The following is a 22,476-nucleotide window of genomic DNA, read 5'->3' on the forward strand; positions in this document are numbered from 1 at the left end:
ACTCAGCACCAGCTCCAGGCTGGCTCTGGTAGCTAAGAGAGACTCCCAGCTCCACGTTGGCTTCAACCGCTGCTCCACCTCCAGATACTTTTACCTGACTCCGGCTCCCGAGCTTTACAAAGTGTAACAAAACCAGCCGTGCATTTTCTCGACAGTCATAGCATTATCCCGAGGAAATTGTCGCTAACAAAAAGTACGTACGTGTAATTATACATCCACGGATAACCGGATGTCCCCCTGAGCCAGAAGAGTGCAGGCGGCATGACAGAACAATCCGCTGCAGTCTCGTGCACCACCGCGACTCCTCCTCGAGCGGGGAGTTCCCAAACGTCCCCAACTACTCCCGACGACCCCACGTGAGTCTCCAGCTCCACTGTCTGCGGACCGTCGCCCACCGCGTGCACTGCGTGGTGTGTGCACAGTGGGGCGGGTCGTGACTTCCTCACTCAGATTGAGCCGCGGATTCAAGAACCCTCGCCAAGAGAATCCCATCGCCACGTGCTCTCAGGGTCTCAAGATGCGTGGTTGCTGTGCAGCGCCACGCACAGCAGGTGGCACGCGTGTTGTAGCTGCCCTGGAGCGGTGGCGCCGTGGTTAGGGCACTGCGCCACTAAATCAGCCAACCGAGTTCGATTCCCGCAAAGGACTAATATCAGCGTCGAATATTTCAACCCGTCATGGGCCTCACGGAGGTTGACAAAGGCGGTCGGGCGTGGTGCTGGCCACCCACCGCCTCTTGTGCCGTGCCGGCCTTCACGGGTGCTCGCTCACAGCACTTGCCCCAACAGTCTGGTCAGGCTATACGGAGGTATCTTGGTCTTTGTAGCTGCCCTGTCCTTTGGGTTCCGGCGTCGGTAGCCCTGGCTCTTGCTTCCTCTGCCTCCGTGTTTGTCTCTCTTGCTCCGTCGCTCTTCCGCTTCTCCATCGTGAGTTGTTGACTGCTGCTCGTGACATCTCAGACGGCATCAGGCAACACCTCAAGGGCGATGCTGCAGATAAGGACGGGAGCCACTCTTTTGTACTCTCAACAGGAAACCAAAAAAATTGTTTAAGAAGCTTGACTTCTGCTGATCAGCTGTCCTGCTGAAACGCGAGGCATGAGTCCGCTTGACTGAATTGGCTGTTGAAGGAGAAAAGAATAAATTAAGTGAACATGGACGTTTGTATATTTCCTACAAAGCTCAGCATTCGTGCTTGCTTCATGAGTTTCTGTCGCAGCTTCGAGCAACTGTTGTGTTCACATGGCGCAGCGTGGGAGGGCAGGAGATGTGGGATGTGATGGATGGAAGAAAAAAAAACCAGAAACGTTGTCGGAGCAGCCTTTCCTCACGTAACCTTCGTGGGTGGCGAGAGCTACAGCGGAATGCACGGCCGACGAGAAAATTGCACCCTTTACTTATTCCGCTTTGCGTTTTGGCACTTGGTATTTTTCGTTTGTTTGGTTTTTTGATGCAGGCGATGACGACTCGATGTACGCGTGAGGAATCGCCTCCAAGCTGCTCTTTGGGGACAGCTCTGGTGGCGAGGGCTTTATCCTCCTCTTTCTCCTTCGTGACGTTTCACCTGCCACGTTTTTTTTTTAAAAGCTTTTCTCATTTGACGTTGCTCTCCCCGTAAACAAGTCCACGCTTCTTACAGAGCCGTCACAGACTCGGCAATGAGCCCGCCTCAAGTACATCCACTTCCCATCCACTCGAGCATCGCCCAAGCCAAGTTTAAACTCAGCACCTTTCAGCTGTATCGATGTAAATCAGCTCAAGCTTACCGTGAATCACGTGGCTTCTGTGTGGCCACCCCCACTTTGACCCCCCTCCTTTCCCACCCGCTTCTACCCACGCCCCCTGTGAAAACAGACGCCGCTCCGTGCAGCAGCGTCGACGCCCTAACGTCGCCTTTTCCTCCTCCCTCTCCTCATCTCTGCTGTCCCTTTGCAAGCTTTTTTCTCCGTTCCTTTGTCAGCGTTTTCCTCGTATTATTATTTCTTACTTTGTGTGTGTGTGTGTTGTTCCCATTCATTACATCCTCACCTCTACTGCCCTCCCACGCTGCGCCATGGGTAGTTACTCGTGCTACAACGGAAACTCACTAAACACGCACTATTGCTGAACTTTGTCTGAAATATCCGAACATCCATGTACACCTCAACAGGCAATGAGCCTTCCGGACGAATGTCTCAGAGCATAATGCGTTTCAGCAGGCCAGCTCGTCAGCAGAGTCAAGCCTCTTAAACCAAATTCCCTTGTTATGGGTGCCAGATGTTATTGGCAGGATCCATGCACGTGAGCTATGGGCCCCATCAAAGCAAAACAAATGCATACAAAATGTATTAATCTTAATGTATTAATAGTCGATTTTAAATGGGCCACTCACTGCTGCCTAGACAGTCAGTTAGACATCAGTTGTTAGTGTGTGGAGGATGTGAAGGTTGTTGAAAATGTGCATCATACAGAGGATTGTGAGAAGCTAAAGAGCTGACACTGTATTTAGCACGATGAGTTTTTCTTAAAGACTAAATACGAATATAAAATAAATCTGGAAGAATGTAAAGTGCGGGAGAGAGGAGGAACGGCAATGGTCAGGCGTAGTGAGTTCACGCACGATTCGGAGTGCATATATGGGAAAGAAGCTTCTGGCTATTAAATATAAAGTATGCGGAAGGATGCCAGGAATTTCATGACAGCATTAGGGCCTTGGAAGTTCGACGAGGGGCGGGTGGCAGGAAAGCGCTCTCAACGTAGACGCAAATCAGGAAGAGGCAGGGAGGAGGCTTTGACGGGTGGGGTTCGGCGCGCAGGATGATGGAGTGCGGTTTTCTGACAGTGGCATCCAGAGGTCAGCAATATAACAGAAGAGCCGAAGGCAGATAGTGGAATATTATAAGAGTTGGAACCCTGGGAGATCGGGAGGTATCCACTGTCCAGCACAACTACAGAATTTGTCGCAGGGGTGGAGGGCCTTTGTGTGTACAGCCTGTTCTATATCGCGGTAGATGCGTCCCGGAAGAACACCGCGTTATGGAAACATCGCGTACTAATATATAGTATCGGGGTAAAGCACAGTCGGCGATAACACGTGAGGTGCGTACCGCATGCCGAACAAAGACTGAGGCGCGTGAGTAGCATCTCGAAGCATCAAGCGGCATCCCAATGCCTCGTGTGAAGATGCTACGCGGAGGCCGTACGACCGCCTATTGCTACTCGTGCGACGCAATCCCGTTCACTCGATCGTGTTATATCCAATTCGAATCCGCGTTGTAAATATATCATTTATTTAAAAATTGTATCCCGAATGCATGCATCGCGTGATGAAAACACGCGTTTTAGAAGCACGGACTGTACGTTGGAACTTCTTTCGCACCGTACGTAGCCAACCGTGCTAATCGGAGATGTGCGGGGAGAGCAGGCCAGACTACTGGCACGACTTCACGTGGCCTGTGGCCTACTCGGGGCCTACTACTTCCGAATCTGCCGGTCGCCGTGAAAACAAAAATGTTATCCGCAGCGCTAATTGGGCACGAGAGGGGAGTGAATATTTTTTTCTAGCTTGCAACTCCGTACAATATTTCGATTCTGTCGCTGTGGTAAACGCGAGCTCCCGCGCGACAACATGTACGGCCTTTTATGGATAACGCTGAGGTGTGGCACCTCGAATTTATCGGATTGTTCTCTTGGGCGAGGGAGCGGTTGGTTCCCCGACCCTGATCCAGCAGAAGGAAGTGTGTGTGGCGGGTGTGGCGCTCTTAGTGGCGTCGGTTGTGATAACCTCGTGACCTCGATGTCACCGTTAAACAATGTGCAGACAGGTCCAACCCAGTGGAATGGCAATACGAGGCCCTGTGGATAAGGACACGTGCCTACCGACCTGTGACGTCGGGCAGCGTGTCTCTGGTTGGAAGCCGACACCGCAGCTTTCGTCGGAAAACGTGCAGAAAGAAAGTTCAACTTTTTAAAAAACTGGGACGTTGTAGAAATGTACATTTTCATTATGAAATATCTGAATGCCTTCACGCGCTAATGTTTGGGAAGTATTAATTATGAGCGATACAATTCTAATTTACAGTCCTCTGTAAGCCCACTGTTTGAGAAGACCCCCCCCCCCCCGCTCCTCCACACTGTTATTCATGGGGGTTGTTTGCCCATACTTCACCACAATGGTCAATGTGCCGGGTGATAGATGCGCGCCAAGAGCTGTAGTTGAGATATCACTCGCCGCTGATGTTACTCAACTCAACTTTTTACTTTACCAGGTAAGGCCGCACTGAACTTTGGAAATATTTTTCCAGAAGCGACGAAGCCGTCACAAATGATAGCTCGACTCAGTGGGCTTCCCGCGTGGAAATGTATGGCAGTGAAATACTCCTAAAGGCACGTTTCTCAATGTGGAGGGGAAAAACCGGAGGGCTCTGAGAAAAAATCCACGCGACCACGGGGAGAGAGAGACGTGCAAACTCCAAATACAGCGTGCTTCAAATAAATGTTAACACTTACATGGGACTATCGTTTATAATGGAAAAAGAACGGATAATACACTGTAACATGATAACAAATGTACGTTAACAGCTTCAAAGAGTCTCCACTTGTCAACACGTGCCTGCAATCTTCTCCAGGTGGTTTCCAGAGCACCGGAGGACACATTTCTCGTGCTATTGTTGCAAACACTCAGGAGTGTTAACATTTTTTTGAAGCACCCTGTACACAACAGGCGTCAGGGTCGGGATCGAACCTCCGACCTCCTGCATACCAGGCGAGCTAGTTGACATTCTGGTCGCAACCAGGCCCACAGCTGCAGTGTGCTCACACCACTGCTCCTCCTCCTGGACACAAATGCATAATTTGGGGTCTGAAAAATGTGCCCATTACTGGCAGCCCCATGTATGGTAGCCCTCTGCGTGCGATGAATCACCAACGGATGGAGGGAAACGGCGGTTCGCGTTGGACGTGGCGCCGTGGTGAGTAATGCACTGCACTGAGATCAAGATGATATTCCTTCAACGGTTCGCGTTTGCTACAAGGTAAAGTCATCATAATAATGATGATTTTAGATTTGTAAGGCGCATTTAATCCAAAGATGCCAAATGCGCCACCGTGTATGGAAGCAGGGAAATGAGACAGAGCCAATAGCCTAAACGACCCACAATTATGGGGAAACGGGACATTTTAAAGACGTTACTTTTCAGGGCAGATTTAAATATTTATTAATATTCTCATTGTTAGAGGCACCGCGTTCCAAAGACGTGGAGCTGCGCTGTCATGTCCACACAGCACAGCGGGGATATTATTGCATCCAAATTGAAAACGTGTAACCACTGTCCGCCATGCTTCATAAATCTACCTAATTGTTAAAAGTGTGTGGATTTCTCTCCAGCGCGTGGCAACCTTAATACATTCGGCCGCGTCCGGGTGGAGGAGGGCGTACGACACACATCAGCGATGTACTCAACGTGGCCGATGTGACCCCCAACAACAACAACACAACAATTGTGAATCATGACAACAACGACCATAACAATGGGTCTCGAGAAGCTAGCGCGCATGCGTTCACATTTTCTACCAACTTAACAATGGTGACAGGAAAATAGGAGTCTCGCTCTCTCGGGCACTCTCTTGCAAGCGTTACGCCCCAGCAGAAACCCCAAAGGGCGTTACACGCGATTAAAAATAGCGGTCACCCGTTAACTCACTTGTGTGGTCGAACCTCAAGTGATGACACACTTACACTCGCTCCCTCTCTCTCGCTTTCTTAAGTTTCCCTTCCCCTTAAAACACCCATTTCCCTCTCGCCTGGCACGCGCGCACACACACACACACTCCTTGCAAGTGGCATTGCACGGCAGCCACACACACACACTCTTGCGCGTCTTCTTAAAACTCCAGCCGTCCTCGGGTCCCCGCGTTTCCTCTCCGCCGGGTGTCCTCGTAAACGTCGTCTTTCATCTCGAGGAAGAATGTCGGCGCAAAGTCTCTTCGCTGCCATCGCACTGGCCCTGTCGTTGATCTACGGTGAGTTAAAAACAATTTTTATATTCAAAAACGATACCTTCTTATCCGTTTGAATTATTGTTAAAAAGCAGATGCGGTGTTCAGTTAATCCAAGCGGTTGGTTAACTCTAAATAGCTGTCAACCCATACGGTTTACCCCGTATACTTGTACAGGGAAATTGAATTTTCATGTCCATACGGCGTACAACCGTTTCAATACGTGTATAAAATTATCTATTTGTCTATTTGTTTGTATTTCTCCCTTGTGGTGGAACGTTGTCGGATGAAACTTGAGATTTATAATGGCACGGGGTGAATAATAATAATGTCTGAATTGGTCTGTAATAAGGTCGGGCACTGATAAGGGGTTGACAGGTTTGACTATTTTCTACGCTTTCATCGCAAGAGGGTCGACTGAATTCATTGCGAGCCATGCCCTTTCTCAAAGGCACCAGCGACCATGACATTCCTTCCATTGAGCTCGATCCATTGTATTTTTTTTTACCAAATAAGGACCCGTTAAATATGTCCATTGAATCACATTGTTCAAATTGCTGATGCAACGTAATTCTCGCACCAAGCAATGTTCCCAGACAAAATATAATGACTCAAGATCAACGTATAACACGTTCGTTAGAACGTTTCTCGCGTTGTTTCCTCGTCGAGTATTTGGCCAAACGTAAAATTCAGCAGTATACAGCATTCCCCACTTGTTCAATTGAATCACATTTCCCTTTAAAAAGAAGTCGCGTTATCTTCACGAGCTATTCATTTGAGTAATTTTGTGAAAACTTGTATTTATATGCAGGCGTTTTTGTCCCCCCTCCCCCCATCTACATATATAAAAGTAAATGCTTGTCATCCCTCCTAATGAATTACGTTGAGACGCACGCTACCTCGGACAGGTTTGTTTTTACAAGTAACATTTGGCTCTCACCAACATCCACTCTTGTGGAGGAAACGCGTCCTGGCAGTTAACGGAGTGGTCGCGCACCCGGGCACGTGCCCCACGTGAGTCGTGTCCGTGTCACGTGCCGCGTGACGCGTGCCGCGCGGCCCCTCTGATTGGTCGGAGGCAAGTGCCGAATGAAGCTAGTGCGGGGCCTGTAACATGTGTTGTAAAGAGGCCCTAAATAAAAACACGTAAATATTAAAACACAAATTATTAACTTGCATGATTAAGTAATTGTATTCTTTTCATTTGCTAGACAGCCAGATAATACGACAAATCGCTAACCTTAAACACCCAGTCGTTCATAAAAGTTGAAGGCAGTATAGTACTATGGTAATAGAGCAAGTGCACAATCACTGAACCGGAATTGACAGCTTGAAAGCATTTGGCGCGGGGCCCTTGAAAGTGCGGGGCCCGTAGCTACTACATGTGTAGCTACTACATGTGCAGTAGCTATTACATGTGTAGCTAATTTTGCTAAACGATAATTAATCCGGCACTGGATGGGACCAACCACGACGCGCCTCGGCTTGAATCGCAGACGGCACACGACGTTCAATCGCTTTAAACTATTGTCATTGTCGTGCGTATTTTATGTGGCGCTGCACTCTGATGTTGTAGGAGAAAACATTTATTAAAAAGTATATTTAATTAAGTAGAACGTGTTGTCTATATTTATTAAAGGTTGCGCATTTTGACGTGACGTCACATTTCTCACCCCCCCCCCCCCCCTCGTCACACATCGTCACAAATGTCTGACCCCCCCCCCCCCCAGGTGCGTGACGTCATTTATGGACGGCCCCTTAACACAACTTCACAGGCACTCCCGCCTGCCTGTTATGCATATTTTTACATTTAAAAGCTCAGTAATGTACGTGTGCATGTTGAACTTCTTTCGCACCGTACAGAGCCAAACGTGCTAATCGGGGTACGGGCGAAGGACAACAAACTTAACCCACAAAAATCAGTTCTAAAAGAAATGCGTTTTCAATCCTAATTTAAAAGTGCATAGCTCCAGGAAGAGCGTTCCAGACGGCCGCCGAAGCGCATCTGAAAGCGTGCGATGCCTCAATTTCAACCTTAACCCGAGTTGTAACAGTACCCCCCCTTGGAGGTAAGCCAAATTCCAGTGTTGAACTTAACCACGCCCCAGATATGACCGTGTTCTCTCCATCCATGGCATAACCATAACTCACATTGTAACGCCACCCTGATTCTGACCACGACCCAACTTTAGTCTTTGTTCGACGGCTCGCCGAAAGCCGCCGCCGCTACGAGGATGTTGATCGGGCCTCGACTGACGGTGGTTTATCCTCCTTGACGAGATCGGCAAGGTATCGCGCAAGCGCTCTGTGTGCGATGAGCGCGATGTTCGGTTGGTGAAGTCACGAGCTACGTGATTTCTCGCTTAGCAGAGTGGGCCACGTGACGACGGCTGCTGCCACCTTCCACGCCAGTGTTGTTGAATGCAGGGTGGCATTGTTGTTGTTGTTTGTGTGTGTGTGTTGTCTCTGTTCTCACAGTGGCGCGAGCACAGGACAGCCCTGGCCTGCTGCAGCAGGTGAACGTGTCGGAAGGGGAGACGGCCACCCTCACCTGTGGATATAACCCCAGTGTGATGACCGACGTGTCAGAGGTCAAGTGGCACATTCAACGGGACCAGGACATTGTGAGTTGTTACACTGACGCGGGCCCTATATCCTTGCGGCTCGTTCACATTGGCGACTGTGGATTCTCTGGAGGGACCGTGCCGCTATCGGCGTTGGTTAAAACGACAGAAGGCACTCGCCTACTTACGTGCACGAGCAAGTATCAATTCCAATGTAATCAGTGCAAGGAGTTCCGTAATTGTTGTCGTAGAAAAGGCTGGATTTACTTCAAGACATTATCCGGATAAAGTTTGTACTTAAAGATTTTTTTACAGCCCTTGCCAGGATAGTGTATGTATATCTATATATAGCTCTTTTTCAGAAGTGACCTGGCCACAAATGATAGCTCAACGAAGTGGCTTAACATGTGGAAATGTACAGCAACCACATACTCTAAACGCGTGATGTTGATTCTAAATGTGGAGGGGAAAATCGGAGGACCTGGAGAAAAATCCACGCGACCACGGTGAGAGAGAGACACTTAAACTCCAAATATACAGCAGGCGCCATGGTCGGAATCGAACCTACAAACTCCTGTATACTAGGCGACGTAGTTAACATCTCGCCACCGCGCCGACCAGTATGTTGAACTTAATTCGCACCGTGCGTAGCCAACTGTGCTCATCGGAGGGTGTGCTTGGAAAGACGACAACTAACGCCAGCCTTTGCTACAAGAACAACAACTACAGGAACAACAAAACAATCATGAAACTCCGTTGTACTCTTCACATAGTGGCACCAAGATTATGCTCGATTTGTGCATTATCGCTGCCTTCGTCCCTTGCACCCCACCCCCTCCCTGTCCCGTCCTGTGCAAAGTGTCTCCTCCCATGCATGGCAAGCCCACGTTTTTGCAAATCTTTTGCCCACAACCTCTGTCCAATCACGGTACAGCTGTCCCTCGTTTCACGCGTCGGTGGGGGGTTGTGTTCCTGAAAACGGCGCGTGACTCAAAGTCGCGTAAAATTCAAGGTAATCATTTCCCCATGAGAAATCAAGGGAATGGTTGGGGTTAAGGAAAGCACGTTATCGACAGCTCGTCCACATATTCCACTGGTTGCAGTCTACATATTCTCTGTACAACACTACCATACGCGTGTTAAAGAGAGTAACAAAAAACAGCCTATTTAAACAAAGACAGTAATAAAGTAAAGCTAAACGATTTTGAACACGCTAGTGAGATTGCTTGAGTGCGGTGGCGTCCTGGAGCTGATGGAGGGGTAGGAGGGGTGGGACAGTGGTGGGTGACTGGAGAAAGAGGAGCGGGAAGGAGAGAGGGCGGGGAGGTTTTCGTTCTCATCGAATGAAAGTGGCTCGCGAGAAGGAGATGCCCGACTGCTACGGCTGCCCGCACTTGTGGTGGTTGTCAGCACCGCTGGGTTAAGCTAGTGCGGGGCCTGTAGCGTGTGTTATAAAGGGGCCCTACATTTTAAAAAACACGTAAATATTAAAACACAAATCTTTTACTTGCATAGGAAAGTCATTGTATGGTGTGGGTTTACTCTCCGACACACCGGTGTGCTGAACTAGTAACGAATTGACACGGTTTGTTAACGTAACAACCCTTACGAGTTGGCTGTGTCGGATGGTGGCGGGTTTAAGGACACATTTATATATTTACGCGATCTAACCCAAAAAAAAAACCTCTATTATGGACGATATTGGTCGCGAAAGCCTTCTGCGTGTCAAATTGACAATCCAACGTTAACCACGCTGCCGATAGGAATGGCGGACGCACGGACGCCTCACTCGATTTGACTTTCGCCAGCGAGGAGCGAGTGAGCGAGTGGTGGCCGCAGCGTTCCCCGAGCCTGCGGGCCCCGCGCGAGGTCCCACGACTCCCCGCGTCGACGCCGCGTCCGGCGCGACGCTCGTCATCCACGGGAGCGGCGAGGAGGAGGAGGAGGGAGGGAGGAAAAGGGGGCGAAATTTTCCGTCATCGCATTACCAAGAAACTTTGTGGGCAGCGGTGGCACGGCATTGCCAAAACTCGCATTGTACAACGCACGCACGTAACCGCATGCTTCTGCGTTGGCGGGGCTACTCACGCTTCAGCGACCACGCAGTTGAGTCGCGCTGCTATGCCGCTGCATTTGATGAATTGCGGTTCTTGCACCGTAAGCTTGAATTAAGTGAATTCTTCCCCGACGTGACTGGTGCATTTCGAATTCGTTTTACGTGCTTGGAAAGGCGGCACGCTGCACCGTCAAATCTGCGCATTGATAATCGTGTATCATGCACACGTAGTAGACGTACGAACGGGTACAAACATATTGCATGGATTTAATTTGAGTCCGAAGATGTATTCGAATCGAATGTTCCGTGTGCGGTGTGTCACATTTAAAACATATATAGATAACCTCCTTAACGAACCTTAATTGCTACCTTGACCCGAGTTGTAACAGTGCGCCTGACACTGAGCCGAATTCCAGCGTTGAACCGAACCGTGCCCCAGATGAACTCCGCATTCTCCATCCATGTCGCAACCATCGCTCATGTTGCAACTCCACCCTAACTCTGACCATGACCCGACTTTAATCTCCACCGCAATGTTTCCCCCCATTGTTTATTGATGTCCATTCGAAAAAATTCCCCGTAATTAATAATGCAACGTGGGTGTGCATTTATTTGTAACAGCTTTTTCATGTTTTTTTGGGGGGGAGGGGGGGTTTTAACCATCACAGAGCCATCATTCCGAGCAAATGTCACAACGGCTTCAGACTCGTTGTACCGTAGCGTTGTCGGGCATTTCCATCAAATGCGCATCGAGGGACTTTTCATAATTAATGTTTGCTGCCTTCCACGCAACTAATGTGCCCCAGCGCCGAGAGGAAACACACCGGAGCGGCAACACCGACACACGTTCCCCTCCGAGTTTGCTTTTCTGATTCTTTCAACGCACGACAACCGTTGTGAGTGGGACTTATGAGACTTCGAGATTGCTTTCACTGCGTAATACCGCAGGAGTAATTTTATTTGGGTTGGGTGGGGTGGGCGGTTCTGTCTCGGAAAGCATGAGCCGTCCAAGTCGCGTGAGATTCTACAGATTGCATTTGCCACCAACGGCAGCCCACCACTCATCAATAATTCCCAACGTCTGAAACACCACTGCCCACAAGATCTCAGAGGCGATGGCACCCGCCGCCGGACACGTGCGCTTGTTCATGATAAAGCACTCTTCGCACAGCCATGCTGAAAGGCACTTCAGAATGTTGGATCGTAAAAAAATAATGAGCTCTCTTCCAGGTGGGTGCCACGGTGGCTAGGAGATGTTAACTCCCTCCCTTGGTTTACGGGAGGTCGTGGGTTCGATCCAGACCCTGACGATGCCTGGATATTTGGAGTTTGCAAGTTCTCCCCGTGAGCGCGTGGATTTTTCTCCGGGTCCTTCGGTTTTTTCCCCCTCCACATTTATAAATAAGCGTGTAGAGTAGTTGGCATTGCTGTACATTTCCACGTGATAAGCTATCAGTTGTGGCCAGATCGCTTCTGAAAAAGAGCTATGGAGCTCAATGGGCCTTCCCTGGTAAGATAACACATCTTTTTAAAGTTTATAGAAACTAAGCCTTTATTTTCAATTGTGTGAGAACCATACGCATTCCCGTAATCTAGCGTGACTTCGTGTGGATCGCGATTCATCAAGCGCGTGACAGCGCTCACCTATGGAAACAGCTTTTGCTCGGAAACAGAACAGCAAGTAGGTGTTGGGAAGGTCGTTCGGGGGGGTGGGGGGGGGGGTTGAGTGCTCCCTTATGCGTGTGCGCTTTATCCGGGTCCGAGTATTTCTCAGATGCGTAAAGCGATCAATAACGGAAGTTGCCAGCCAAACATGAACGGCAGAACTCTGACTGAAAGAGTTCTGAGACTCCGTGAGGCTTCAGAGGTCAAGGCATGTTGTACTCTGATCCGCCTGCTATACATACAGGTGGTAGTTTCGACCCCGACCCTGACGCCTGCTGTATATTTGGAGTTTGCGTGTTCTCTCTGCGGTCGCGTGAATTTTTCTCCGGCTCCCGCGGGTTTCCCCTCCACATTTAGATAACACGCGTTTAGAGTATTTGCCATTGCTACACATCTCCTCGTGCTAAGCCACCTCGATGAGCTATTTGTGGCCAGGTGGCTTCTGAAAAAGAGCCGAATAGCTCAGTGGGGTGTTACCTGGTCAAATAAAACTCGTTAAGTTGTAGTTTATAGTTTGATCCCAGCACACAAGGGGCTATGCTTGTGAATGACGTCTCCGTGACTGCCGCAGTGCCTCGCTTGCAGGACACGGCGCATTCGCTGGCAGGCGCTACGGGGTATGGTGCATACGTTGCAGCGACTGTTTCATATACGCGTGTGTTGACTTACAGAGTGTCTCATGCGTCGGGAATCATGGGAACAATAATACCAACAAGGCAATAATAACGCTTTCATTGACGGAACGCGCTCGATGCATCCAGCATTGTTCCTGACACACAACTCCAGACGAGATACCCGTCAGCAAGCACACGGCAAATGGTGTCAGAGGTCACGGTGTCACACGCGTCAAGGATGCTCTGCCGCAATTGTTCAACACACTGAATTTATCGCCCTCCACATTCGCAATCTTTGCTGTCTCCTCTCTGTTTTCTCCTCCAGCTGGTGCTCAATCCGCGCTTTTGCTCTTTCTATCTTCTCTACCCTCTTCACTGGAACAAACTTCCCTCTCCACATCAAGCGGTCATCTTTGCTCACTAGTTTCCACTCTGCACTCAAAACTCGCTTGTTGTTCCCTCGCTAACCCCACGACCCCCTTAATCTCCCCCTCGTCACTAACCACCGTTACTGTTCCCTCTTCATATTCTCGTGATATGGCGATCACTCATTCCCTGTTCATTCAATCCATTCGTCATCATTTGCTGTCATCAATTTCGCTTTCACCGAATTCACGCGTCGCAGATTTGCCACCAAATTGCCTCCTCTCATCCATTCCATCTCCACCGTTACATTCAAACGTAGTGCCGTTGTTAATTCTTTGTAAAGTGCCTTGGTTTGAGGCGCTATATAAATTCCGTTAAGAGATAAGGAACACACTCCGCTGCTCCTGGTGTGTCTGTCTGCCTTGACCAACCTGAAATGTAAAACTGTAGCCGTTGCGCTGCGTCTACATCAGCCGTACGAAAGAATAAGAAGACCAGACCAGACGAGCCGTCAGGCTGATACCATTCCCTGACTTGAGTATAGCCACCACTGGGCCATTACTGGGAGCGGAAAAAATGTGCCTGCCTCATCATGGCGATTGAAGGAATTCGATTTTTTTTATTGTAGTTGTGGTTTTTTCCCCCACAGCGGCAACAAATGATAGCTCAGAGCTGTGGTTTTATCACGTGGAAATGTATAGCAGGCAAATACCTTTAGACGCACTTTTGAATCAAAATGGGGAGGGAAAAACCGGAGGACCCGGAGAAAAATCCACGCGACCACGGGGAGAGAGACACGCAAACTCAAAATATATACAGCAGCAGGCGTCAGGGTCGGGATCGAACCCACGACCTCCTGCACACCAGGCGAGGTAGTTAGGATCTCCTCGCCACCGTGGTGCCGCCATCTCGCGTGACGTTCGCCTCTTTGCCCTCCAGCCGGTGCCCTGCATCAACAACAACAACGGCAGCAACAACAACAAGTCGGTGCCGTTGGGCCGCTTCGCGTGCACGTGGCAAGCGTCGGAGGGTCGCGCCTGGCTGGCGATCGCGCGGGCGAGGCCGGAGGACGCGGGCCGCTACGCGTGCCGCGTGGCGGCCCCCGGGAACGACACCGCGGGCGCGTCGACCCCCGGCACCGTGGTCGACCTGTTCGTGGGTGGGTGACGCGGCTGGGGGGCCGAGCAACCCCCCCCCCCCCACTTCCCCCCCTCTTCCTCCTCCCCCCCTCCGCCACCCCCCCTCCTTCCTCCTCCCACAGGTGTAACTCTCAAACGCGCGCGTACGCACACAACGCGCGTGCCCACGCGCACGCTGCACAGTTTCGGCCGCACGGGCGCTTTATCGCGGGCAGGAACAATGGGCAAGGGATGGATGGAGGAAGTGGAGGAGGATATTTACGCAGCCCGGAGCCAGCCGAAATTTTCCGGCTTGTGTTTGGTGCACGGTTCTTGCGGTTTTTTTTTCCCTCTACACCAACTAAGCACACTCGGTGCGATGTGGTGTGTTTTTCGGAACTTATCCCCACGTGTTATCCTGTTTGGTGATTGACGTTTGGCTCCACGGTAGCTTCTTATTCTTCCGTTCCTCAGTTCCCTAGGAAGATACCCGCACCTCCAATAAGCACGGTTGGCTACGTACGGTGCCAGTTCAGCATACATCACAATATTTATTTACGGGGCTGTACATAAATACCACGGGAGTTAATGACAGGGGAGTCAGCCTACGGTGCGAGTGGACTAGTGGCCACGGGAGGTAATGACAGTGGAGTCAGCTTGCAGTACCCTTAGAAAGAAGACAGTCGAGTCTGCTGGTAGAACGAGCGTCTAGAACCAGCAAGAAAGTTCGGGAATGGGGGCGTGGCCTCGGACCGTATTTAAGGGAGATGCGCGGGGGACTCGGGGCTGTTGCAGTGGGGGACTCCGCCAGTTCCAGTGTGAGAACGTGGCTCCTCAAAACAGGACCCTGCGGGGTGGGCTGGTAGGAATAATACTTAGTACCGGTACAGGGATATCGACCGGGTATAGAGGAGTTAAAGAAAAAAATATCAAATAAAGGAACCATCTCAAGACAAGTGCGTCCAAGTCGTCTTTACACAAGTAAAAAAAATCACGCAAACGATCGGTGTCCCACATCTAAACCAGAACCGGTGTCTTTTCATTGCCGCCAAAAGTAATCTGATATGTGCATGTACAAGCCTGTTTTGTCAATCCTTTGCTGCGATATTTTGACCATACTTCACCACGCTGGTCAGTGCGGGCTATTGGAGATGTGAGGAGTGCAGAGCACTGTCCTGCACTGCCCACATACTCCTTGCACCTGCCTGTTATGTACGCACGGTGGTCATCCATACATACACCCACAGACGGACATTTGCGAACTACATCCACAGTACAAATATTGTACCTGCACCGACACTGTCCGCCACAACACTTGACCCTGGTTCCTTCTTAAATGATGCAGTCGAGATAAAAAGTCACTGCCACCATCACCACTACCACCACGGCGTCTCTGGGTCGTTACGGCCCATTTCCAGTTCTGACCACCACACCGAGACTCAATTGACCATGTGAGTACCTTGTAGAACGGTTAGGGTTTATAAACGTAACATACCGTATCATCATCATCATGAACAATGTTTGCTCCCCTGTCTTTGGGTCACTGTAGGAAGGATCCCCGCCGCCGTCCCGGATTCAAAAGCGCCGCTCAACAAAACGACGACCCTCCTAGGGGCCATCACTTCAACTCCCAAGATGACAGCGCCAAGCAGCGTCCCCGACCTGACCAACGCCACCTCCTCCACCACCACCAACACCACCACCAACACCACCACCAACACCACCACCAACACCACCACCAACACCACCACCAACACCACCACCAACACCACCACCAACACCACCGCCGCCGTGGAGAGCGGAGCGACCGCGGGAGTCGACCCAACCACGGTCGCGGCGGACAGACAAATCGACACGAAAGCGTTCGCCGCGACCGACGCCTCGGCGAGCCCGAGCGAGAGTCGAGCGACGTCAATGGGCACGGTGCTCCTGAGATCGACAGCCACATCGACCGGGGGAGCGGCGGCAAAGTCTGAGCAGGGGCCCATTATCGGCATCTCCATAGCGCTGATGTGCGTCTTCGTGTTCGTTACCATCGCCATCTACTTTGTGACCACAAAAGTTTTGTCAAGATGCACGGGCCGGTAAGTTTTTTTTTTTTAATATATATTTTTTTTAAATGCATTCCTATTTTTTCACTGGAACCTTTGGTCTTTTTAAATCCTTTATATTAAGTTCGCTTACTTGCTTGCTTGCACGCTTACGACTGTGCAAATCTTTCGGTCGTTTTTTAACCCACTTCCCGTGATCCAATCGAGCTGACATTTTGCACACAGACTCGTTGTGCGTGACAATTTATTTTCGTGAAAATCTTTTTCCAAAATTTTCCACTTTTAAGGAAAAAAAATTTCATATTTAATTTAAAATACCAATGTGATAAAAATGAAACTCTTACTCAAGAAAAATAGAAATGATTAATAAAATAAAACCGATGCCACGCATATAAAGGATTTATAGTGAAAAACTTTGTTTTTACGGGTTAATTTTTTAAACTCTGCACGTTATGTATTTTTGTCCCCGATTGTATCGCGACTGTGCTTTGGGGGTCACGGCATGAGACGGAGAATTCGGATCTGCCACAGAGCTTAGACGACCGACTTGCTATGCACAGGAACCCTGTTCAATTACTGTACAGGCGGCTGGCTACCTGGGTTCGAACCCAGGATCTCATCGATTCCAGCTCAGTGCTCTGACCTCAGCCATTTGTCCACCTCTGACATTTTATTCACAGAGTCAGGGTCACACGCAACACGCCCAATGTGTGCGCCCTATGCACGCATTTTTCAGCGAGTTTCGAATCCTCTACCAAAACGTCGGCTGTCTCAGTGTGTTTCATAATAGAGGTTTTTTTTTTATTAAGATCGCATAAAAAATATAAATGTGTCGTTAAACCCGCCACCACCTGACACAGCCAAATAGTAAGGTTTGTCACGTAAACAGAACGTGCCAATTCGTTACTAGTTCAGCACACCGGTGTGTTGGAGAGCAAAGCCACACACAACATGTATAATCTGAGTACGACGTTTCGCTAGTAATTACAGCCAGCTTCATCAGGCAACAGCCAGATTTGTGGAGAAATACTCCCGTTTCGTTCCTTATAGATGTGATGACGTCACTTGGGAGCACTTCTCGCGCTAAGTGGGGGGGGGGGGGGGGTTAATGAATGTCCTGGCTTTGCCAGATTGAAGTACGATGTCGTGACCGCGTTATCGTTCACGTTTGCTGCCTTGTCATTATTTATAATCGCGATGTGATTTTGTTTCGTTGTTCAGCTCGAGAAGCATACGCTTGAGTCGCGCCGTATGAGGCGAGCGAGAGAAGCAGAATACCGGCGGAGTCATGAGGAAGACGATCGCACTCACACACACACTCACACACACACTCACACACTCACACACACTCACACACACACTCACACACTCACTCACACACTCTCACTCACACACACACTCACACACTCACTCACACTCACACACATACTCACACACACTCACACACTCACACACTCACACACACTCACACACTCTCACACACACTCACACACACTCACTCACACACACTCACACACTCACACACACACTCACACACTCACACACTCACACACACACACTCACACACTCACACACTCACTCACACACTCACACACATACTCACACACACACACTCACACACACTCACTCACACACACACTCACACACCGAATGCATGCACGCGCATTCACACACGTGGACAAGTCATTGAGAAATATATATATAAGAACAAAAGGTTGTACCGCTCTAAACACGAGGTAATATATATTATTTAAATGGACACGTAAATGAAACGATAACAGAATTGATTAAAGAGAGATGAAAAAATCGACCAAAAATATTACGCAAAGGGAGCAAACACAGCGGGCGTTTGTTAGTCTCTTGTGAAAAAATCAAGTTGGTGAAGGAAGTTGTCCATTGTTACGCTAAATGTGTTGCATCAGAAGCCGCAGGGCTACTCAGGAATCACGATGTTCTTCTACCGATTCTCCGGTGGGTTTCAGCTTTGAAGGTTAGATTATTGTCCCTCTGAATCCAAACAAATGTCCAAGCTGCACAACCTCCTGACTTGGGTAAACAATAAAAATATAAACACGAGTGGTACAATTTGTGCGTGCCGCCGTGCGGAGTTTTCGTTACATGTCAATCAAACTGCAATAAGCCACCCCTCAGATGAGCACGGTTGGTTACGTACTGTGCGAAAGAAGTTCAACATACATTTTCAATGCTGGAATGTTGAAATATTAAGTTATATATTTTTGTTACGTGATTATTTTTGCGTGTGCAGCATTTAATGGTCAGGCTTAGATCGTTAGTTTTCGTACGATGTCGAGCGACAGTTGACATTTCACACTGCGGGGGTTGATGAGGCAGATACTTGTGTGACGAGCATATGAGTGGATGCGTCGCTGCTGCCGTGATGATGATGATGCCTCTCCTTCCTATTTGTGAATCGGGCAATGGAGTGGTTTTACGTTCCACTCTTCTGACTACAGTCACCGCACACGCCGGAGTTGTGTTAATTTGCCATCTGTTTGTCAAGTATCCGCGTCTGCCGAGACAAAAACCTCGCTACACTCGAGAAACTGATTTGGTGATGGACTCGGATTCGAGCCAAATGCGTCGGCGGTGTCGGCTGAGCGCTCTGACCTCTCAGCTACGAGGTCGACCCTCTCGTAATTCGTGAGCGACTGTTGGTGGCTTGGTCAAGAGGTTGACCTTTAGTGGCGTGCGCATCCCGTGTGTTGAGACTTCAATTCAGGATCTCACGGATGATGATGATGATGTGGGAATGAGGCCCTTAGTCATCTATGATACAAGGAAAGTGACATTTTGTAATTCAATTTGTTAACCAATGCATATTGATGTTTTATCACTGTTATATTTCACGACTGATTCTTTTTTTTGGACATATTTTTCTCAGTATTTTCAAATGTCGATTTTTAACATACAGTATTACATTTCTGCCCAATTAAAAACAAACTCTATATAAAACCATTTCTGACGTGAAGGGTGTTATTGTAACTCCCTCCGTTTGCTTGCACACAGCAATAAACATAGACACGTTAGTTCATCACGTGACAACTTTATTTATTCCGCCATGTCAGGTGGAGGAGGACGTACGATACACACATTGCCATTTTATTCACCCAACCATTCGACCTAAAAAAGTCAGATCACTCGCGAAAACGCAGACGCACGTGTCCACGAATGTTGAACTTCCTTCACACCGCAAAGTACCCAACCGTGCTAATCGGAGGTGCGGTGGAAGGACCAGGGCCTGATTAAGGTTCTTGTGGGCCCTAGGCACTTCTGTTTCGTGGGTCTTCAGTGATTACTTTCTCCAGCTGCTGCTGCTGCTGCTGCCCCATGTGACGACTACCGTCGCTGTCACTCGCTTGTTTCACGCCGACTTCGTCCAGACGCTGGGCAGATGTCGGCACTGCTGATGCGTTCATTATTTAGCCTCTGCTCTAATTCGATTGGAGTGTGCTGTGTACCGCAGATAAGCAGATTTAATTTGAAATTATGGAAAAAAAACATGGTAAGCCTAAAAATATTATAAGGGAAAGTTTCTTCAGCTATTTTGTAACTATGATTAGCAGTTTGGATGACGCAGCTTTTAAAGGATGCCGTTCATTTTCATCGAAAACAAATTCAACGTTTTGATAGGACGACTGCGTGGCGAGTACCATGTTGCTTTACTTTCGTTTAAAAAGATGTGACTTATTTTAGGTGTAATATGCCTCACTTACAGCGAGTAAACGACTTGTTAACACTGCGAAGAAATTGCAATTAGTAGCCAACAAATTAAGTGGCAAAAAGATGAATTTTTGTATTTTTCTAAAAAACGACATTTTGTCAAAATTATTGCATCGAAAAATAAGTTGCCATATTGCCCCATTTTACCGTATATATTATAATTTAAAAGTGGTAGGGACTTGGGCTACTTGGATGCTATTTTAGTCTCCCGAGATCACGAGTCAAGAAGAAGAAGCCATCATGGGACCTCTTCTGTCAGTGCCAAAATATGATAATACGTTTTTCCCCTAATTTTGGCAACAAAACAGCTGTGTTAAGATGTTAAAACACCAAACTGAAACCTTTTACAAGGAATCATGTCTGCATTAGCCACAATGTTTGTGGTCAGAATGCAAAAAAACATACTATTATATTCTAGATTTGAAGCTTTCGTGACTGCAAGGATTCATACTCTTTGTTTTTTTCGGTAAAGTCACGTAGGTAAAACAATCAATAAAATCACGACGTTTCGGAGGCAACACAAGCTTCCTTCATCAGGAAAAAATCAAAGAGTATACTCTGATAATATATGCATTGTCTTGGTTCTTTCGGTAAAGTCACGTAGAAGGGAAACAATTCAATAATAAAAATCGTGACTTTACCGAAAGAACCAAGAATATTAATCCCTGCAGTCACGAAAGCTTTAAATCGAAATATATGCATTGTCTTTGAAACTGATTGGTCCACACCAGAGACAGCTTTCTTTTGAGCCTCGTCTCAAAACGTTGTTAGACCCGAGAACGCCAAAAGGCGTACAGCACAAAGACAATGCACTATCAGAGTAATGAGAGCTCGGGGTGAGCATCTCACATCAGGGGTCGGGAACGTCCGGCCCGCGGACCGTATAAGGCCCGCAAAATCATGTGGTCTGGCCCTGCCAAGGCAAACGTAGGCGGGACTCGAAATTCAATAAATCTAGGAGCATCATCAATACCAGCTAACATCATCACACGCCTCGCCAAAGAGAAGCAGTTCCAGCCATCGCATTAGGGTTGAGTTAATAAAATGTTTGACCAAATATAACGAGCTAATTTTGAAGTTGATAATTTGTATGGCCCGCGAATGATGTCATACATATCCAAATGGCCCTTGGCAGAAAAAATGTTCCCCACCCCTGATCTACATCATGGGATCTCTTCTGCCAGGACCAAAATATGATAATAGGTTTTCCCCTTTTTTTGGGCTGTATGTCTTTTGGCGTCCTCTGGTCTAACACCGTTTGAGACGAGGCTCAAAAGGAAGCTGTCTCTGGTGTGGACCAATCAGTTTCAACGACAATGCATTTATTATCAGAATATGTTTTTTGTTTGCATTCTGACCACAAGTATTGTGGTTAATGCAGACATGATTCCTTGTAAAAGGTTTGAGTTTGGTGTTTTAACATCTTAACACCTGTTTTGTTGCTACAAAAAAGGGAAAACCCTATTATCAAGAAGAAGCCTTGTTTGAGAGGACAACTTTTTAAATCCTTTATATTAAGTTCACTTGCTTGCTTGCTTGCGCGCTTACGACCGTGCAAATATTTCGATCGTTTTTTAACCCACTTCCCGTGATCCAATCGAGCTGACATTTTGCACACAGACTCGTTGTGCGTGACAATTTCTTTTCCACTTTTTAGGAAAAAAAACATTCATATTTAATTTAAAATACCAATGTGATAAAAATGAAACTCTTACTCAAGAAAAACAGAAATGAATATAAAATAAAACCGATGCCACGCATATAAAGGATTTATAGTGAAAAACTTTGTTTTTACGGGTTCATTTTTTACCACCACCACCACCACCACCTCCGTTAAGACATTCGAGACAACCTTGAGTCGGATTCCATGCCTCGTGAAAGCCACAATCCTAGACCACCTTAATTTGAAAATCTCTGCACACCGCTGGTAGTCGGAGATTTATAATAAAAAAAATCTGCCGATAATAGTGGTAACGGTCGGTTCACTTTTGGGAATACGTGTGACATCGCCTCGGAAATGTTGTGAGCAGAAAAATATATCCCGAAAACGCACGGGGGCGATGTAGATTAACGACTTGCTGTCATCCACGCGAAGTTGTGGTGGCAATTCGAACTGAAAATTATTTTTCTTTTAAATCGCTTTTCTCGTGTTTAGATTGTTGTGCCTCCCCCGCCCGCGGCATTTCCCAATTAGCGCGGTTGGCTACGCACGGTGCGAACGAGGTTCAGCGTCCGCGCGCACTTCACTCTCCAAACTTTGCTGAAAGCCATGTCGAGCCGTGCGAACACGGCGCTCTGCAGCAGCACCCCGAGGCTCGTCCACGAC

General features: G+C 48.3%; 1 protein-coding gene across 1 annotated transcript; it reads left to right on the forward strand.

The window, feature by feature from the left end:
- Window positions 1-4,226: 4,226 nt before the first annotated feature.
- Window positions 4,227-19,922, forward strand: LOC133356766 (serine-rich adhesin for platelets-like). Its single transcript, XM_061574431.1, has 5 exons — window positions 4,227-5,999; window positions 8,454-8,599; window positions 14,180-14,399; window positions 15,908-16,442; window positions 17,631-19,922. The coding sequence occupies exons 1-5, from the start codon at window positions 5,945-5,947 to the stop codon at window positions 17,662-17,664; spliced, it is 990 nt and encodes a 329-aa protein (XP_061430415.1). The 5' UTR covers window positions 4,227-5,944; the 3' UTR covers window positions 17,665-19,922.
- Window positions 19,923-22,476: the final 2,554 nt, after the last annotated feature.

The sequence above is a fragment of the Lethenteron reissneri genome, chromosome 55 (assembly GCF_015708825.2).
Source record: "Lethenteron reissneri isolate LAM-NWPU_2019-01 chromosome 55, ASM1570882v1, whole genome shotgun sequence".
Taxonomy (NCBI): Eukaryota; Metazoa; Chordata; class Hyperoartia; order Petromyzontiformes; family Petromyzontidae; genus Lethenteron; species Lethenteron reissneri.

What these genes read in the sequence shown, in the direction of transcription:
- LOC133356766 (XM_061574431.1), top strand. Translation starts at nt 5,945, where the DNA reads ATGTCGGCGCAAAGTCTCTTCGCTGCCATCGCACTGGCCCTGTCGTTG. An exon ending in GGCCCTGTCGTTGATCTACG is followed by an intron (nt 6,000 to 8,453) that starts GTGAGTTAAAAA and finishes CTGTTCTCACAG; the next exon opens with TGGCGCGAGCACAGGACAGC. An exon ending in TTCAACGGGACCAGGACATT is followed by an intron (nt 8,600 to 14,179) that starts GTGAGTTGTTAC and finishes TTTGCCCTCCAG; the next exon opens with CCGGTGCCCTGCATCAACAA.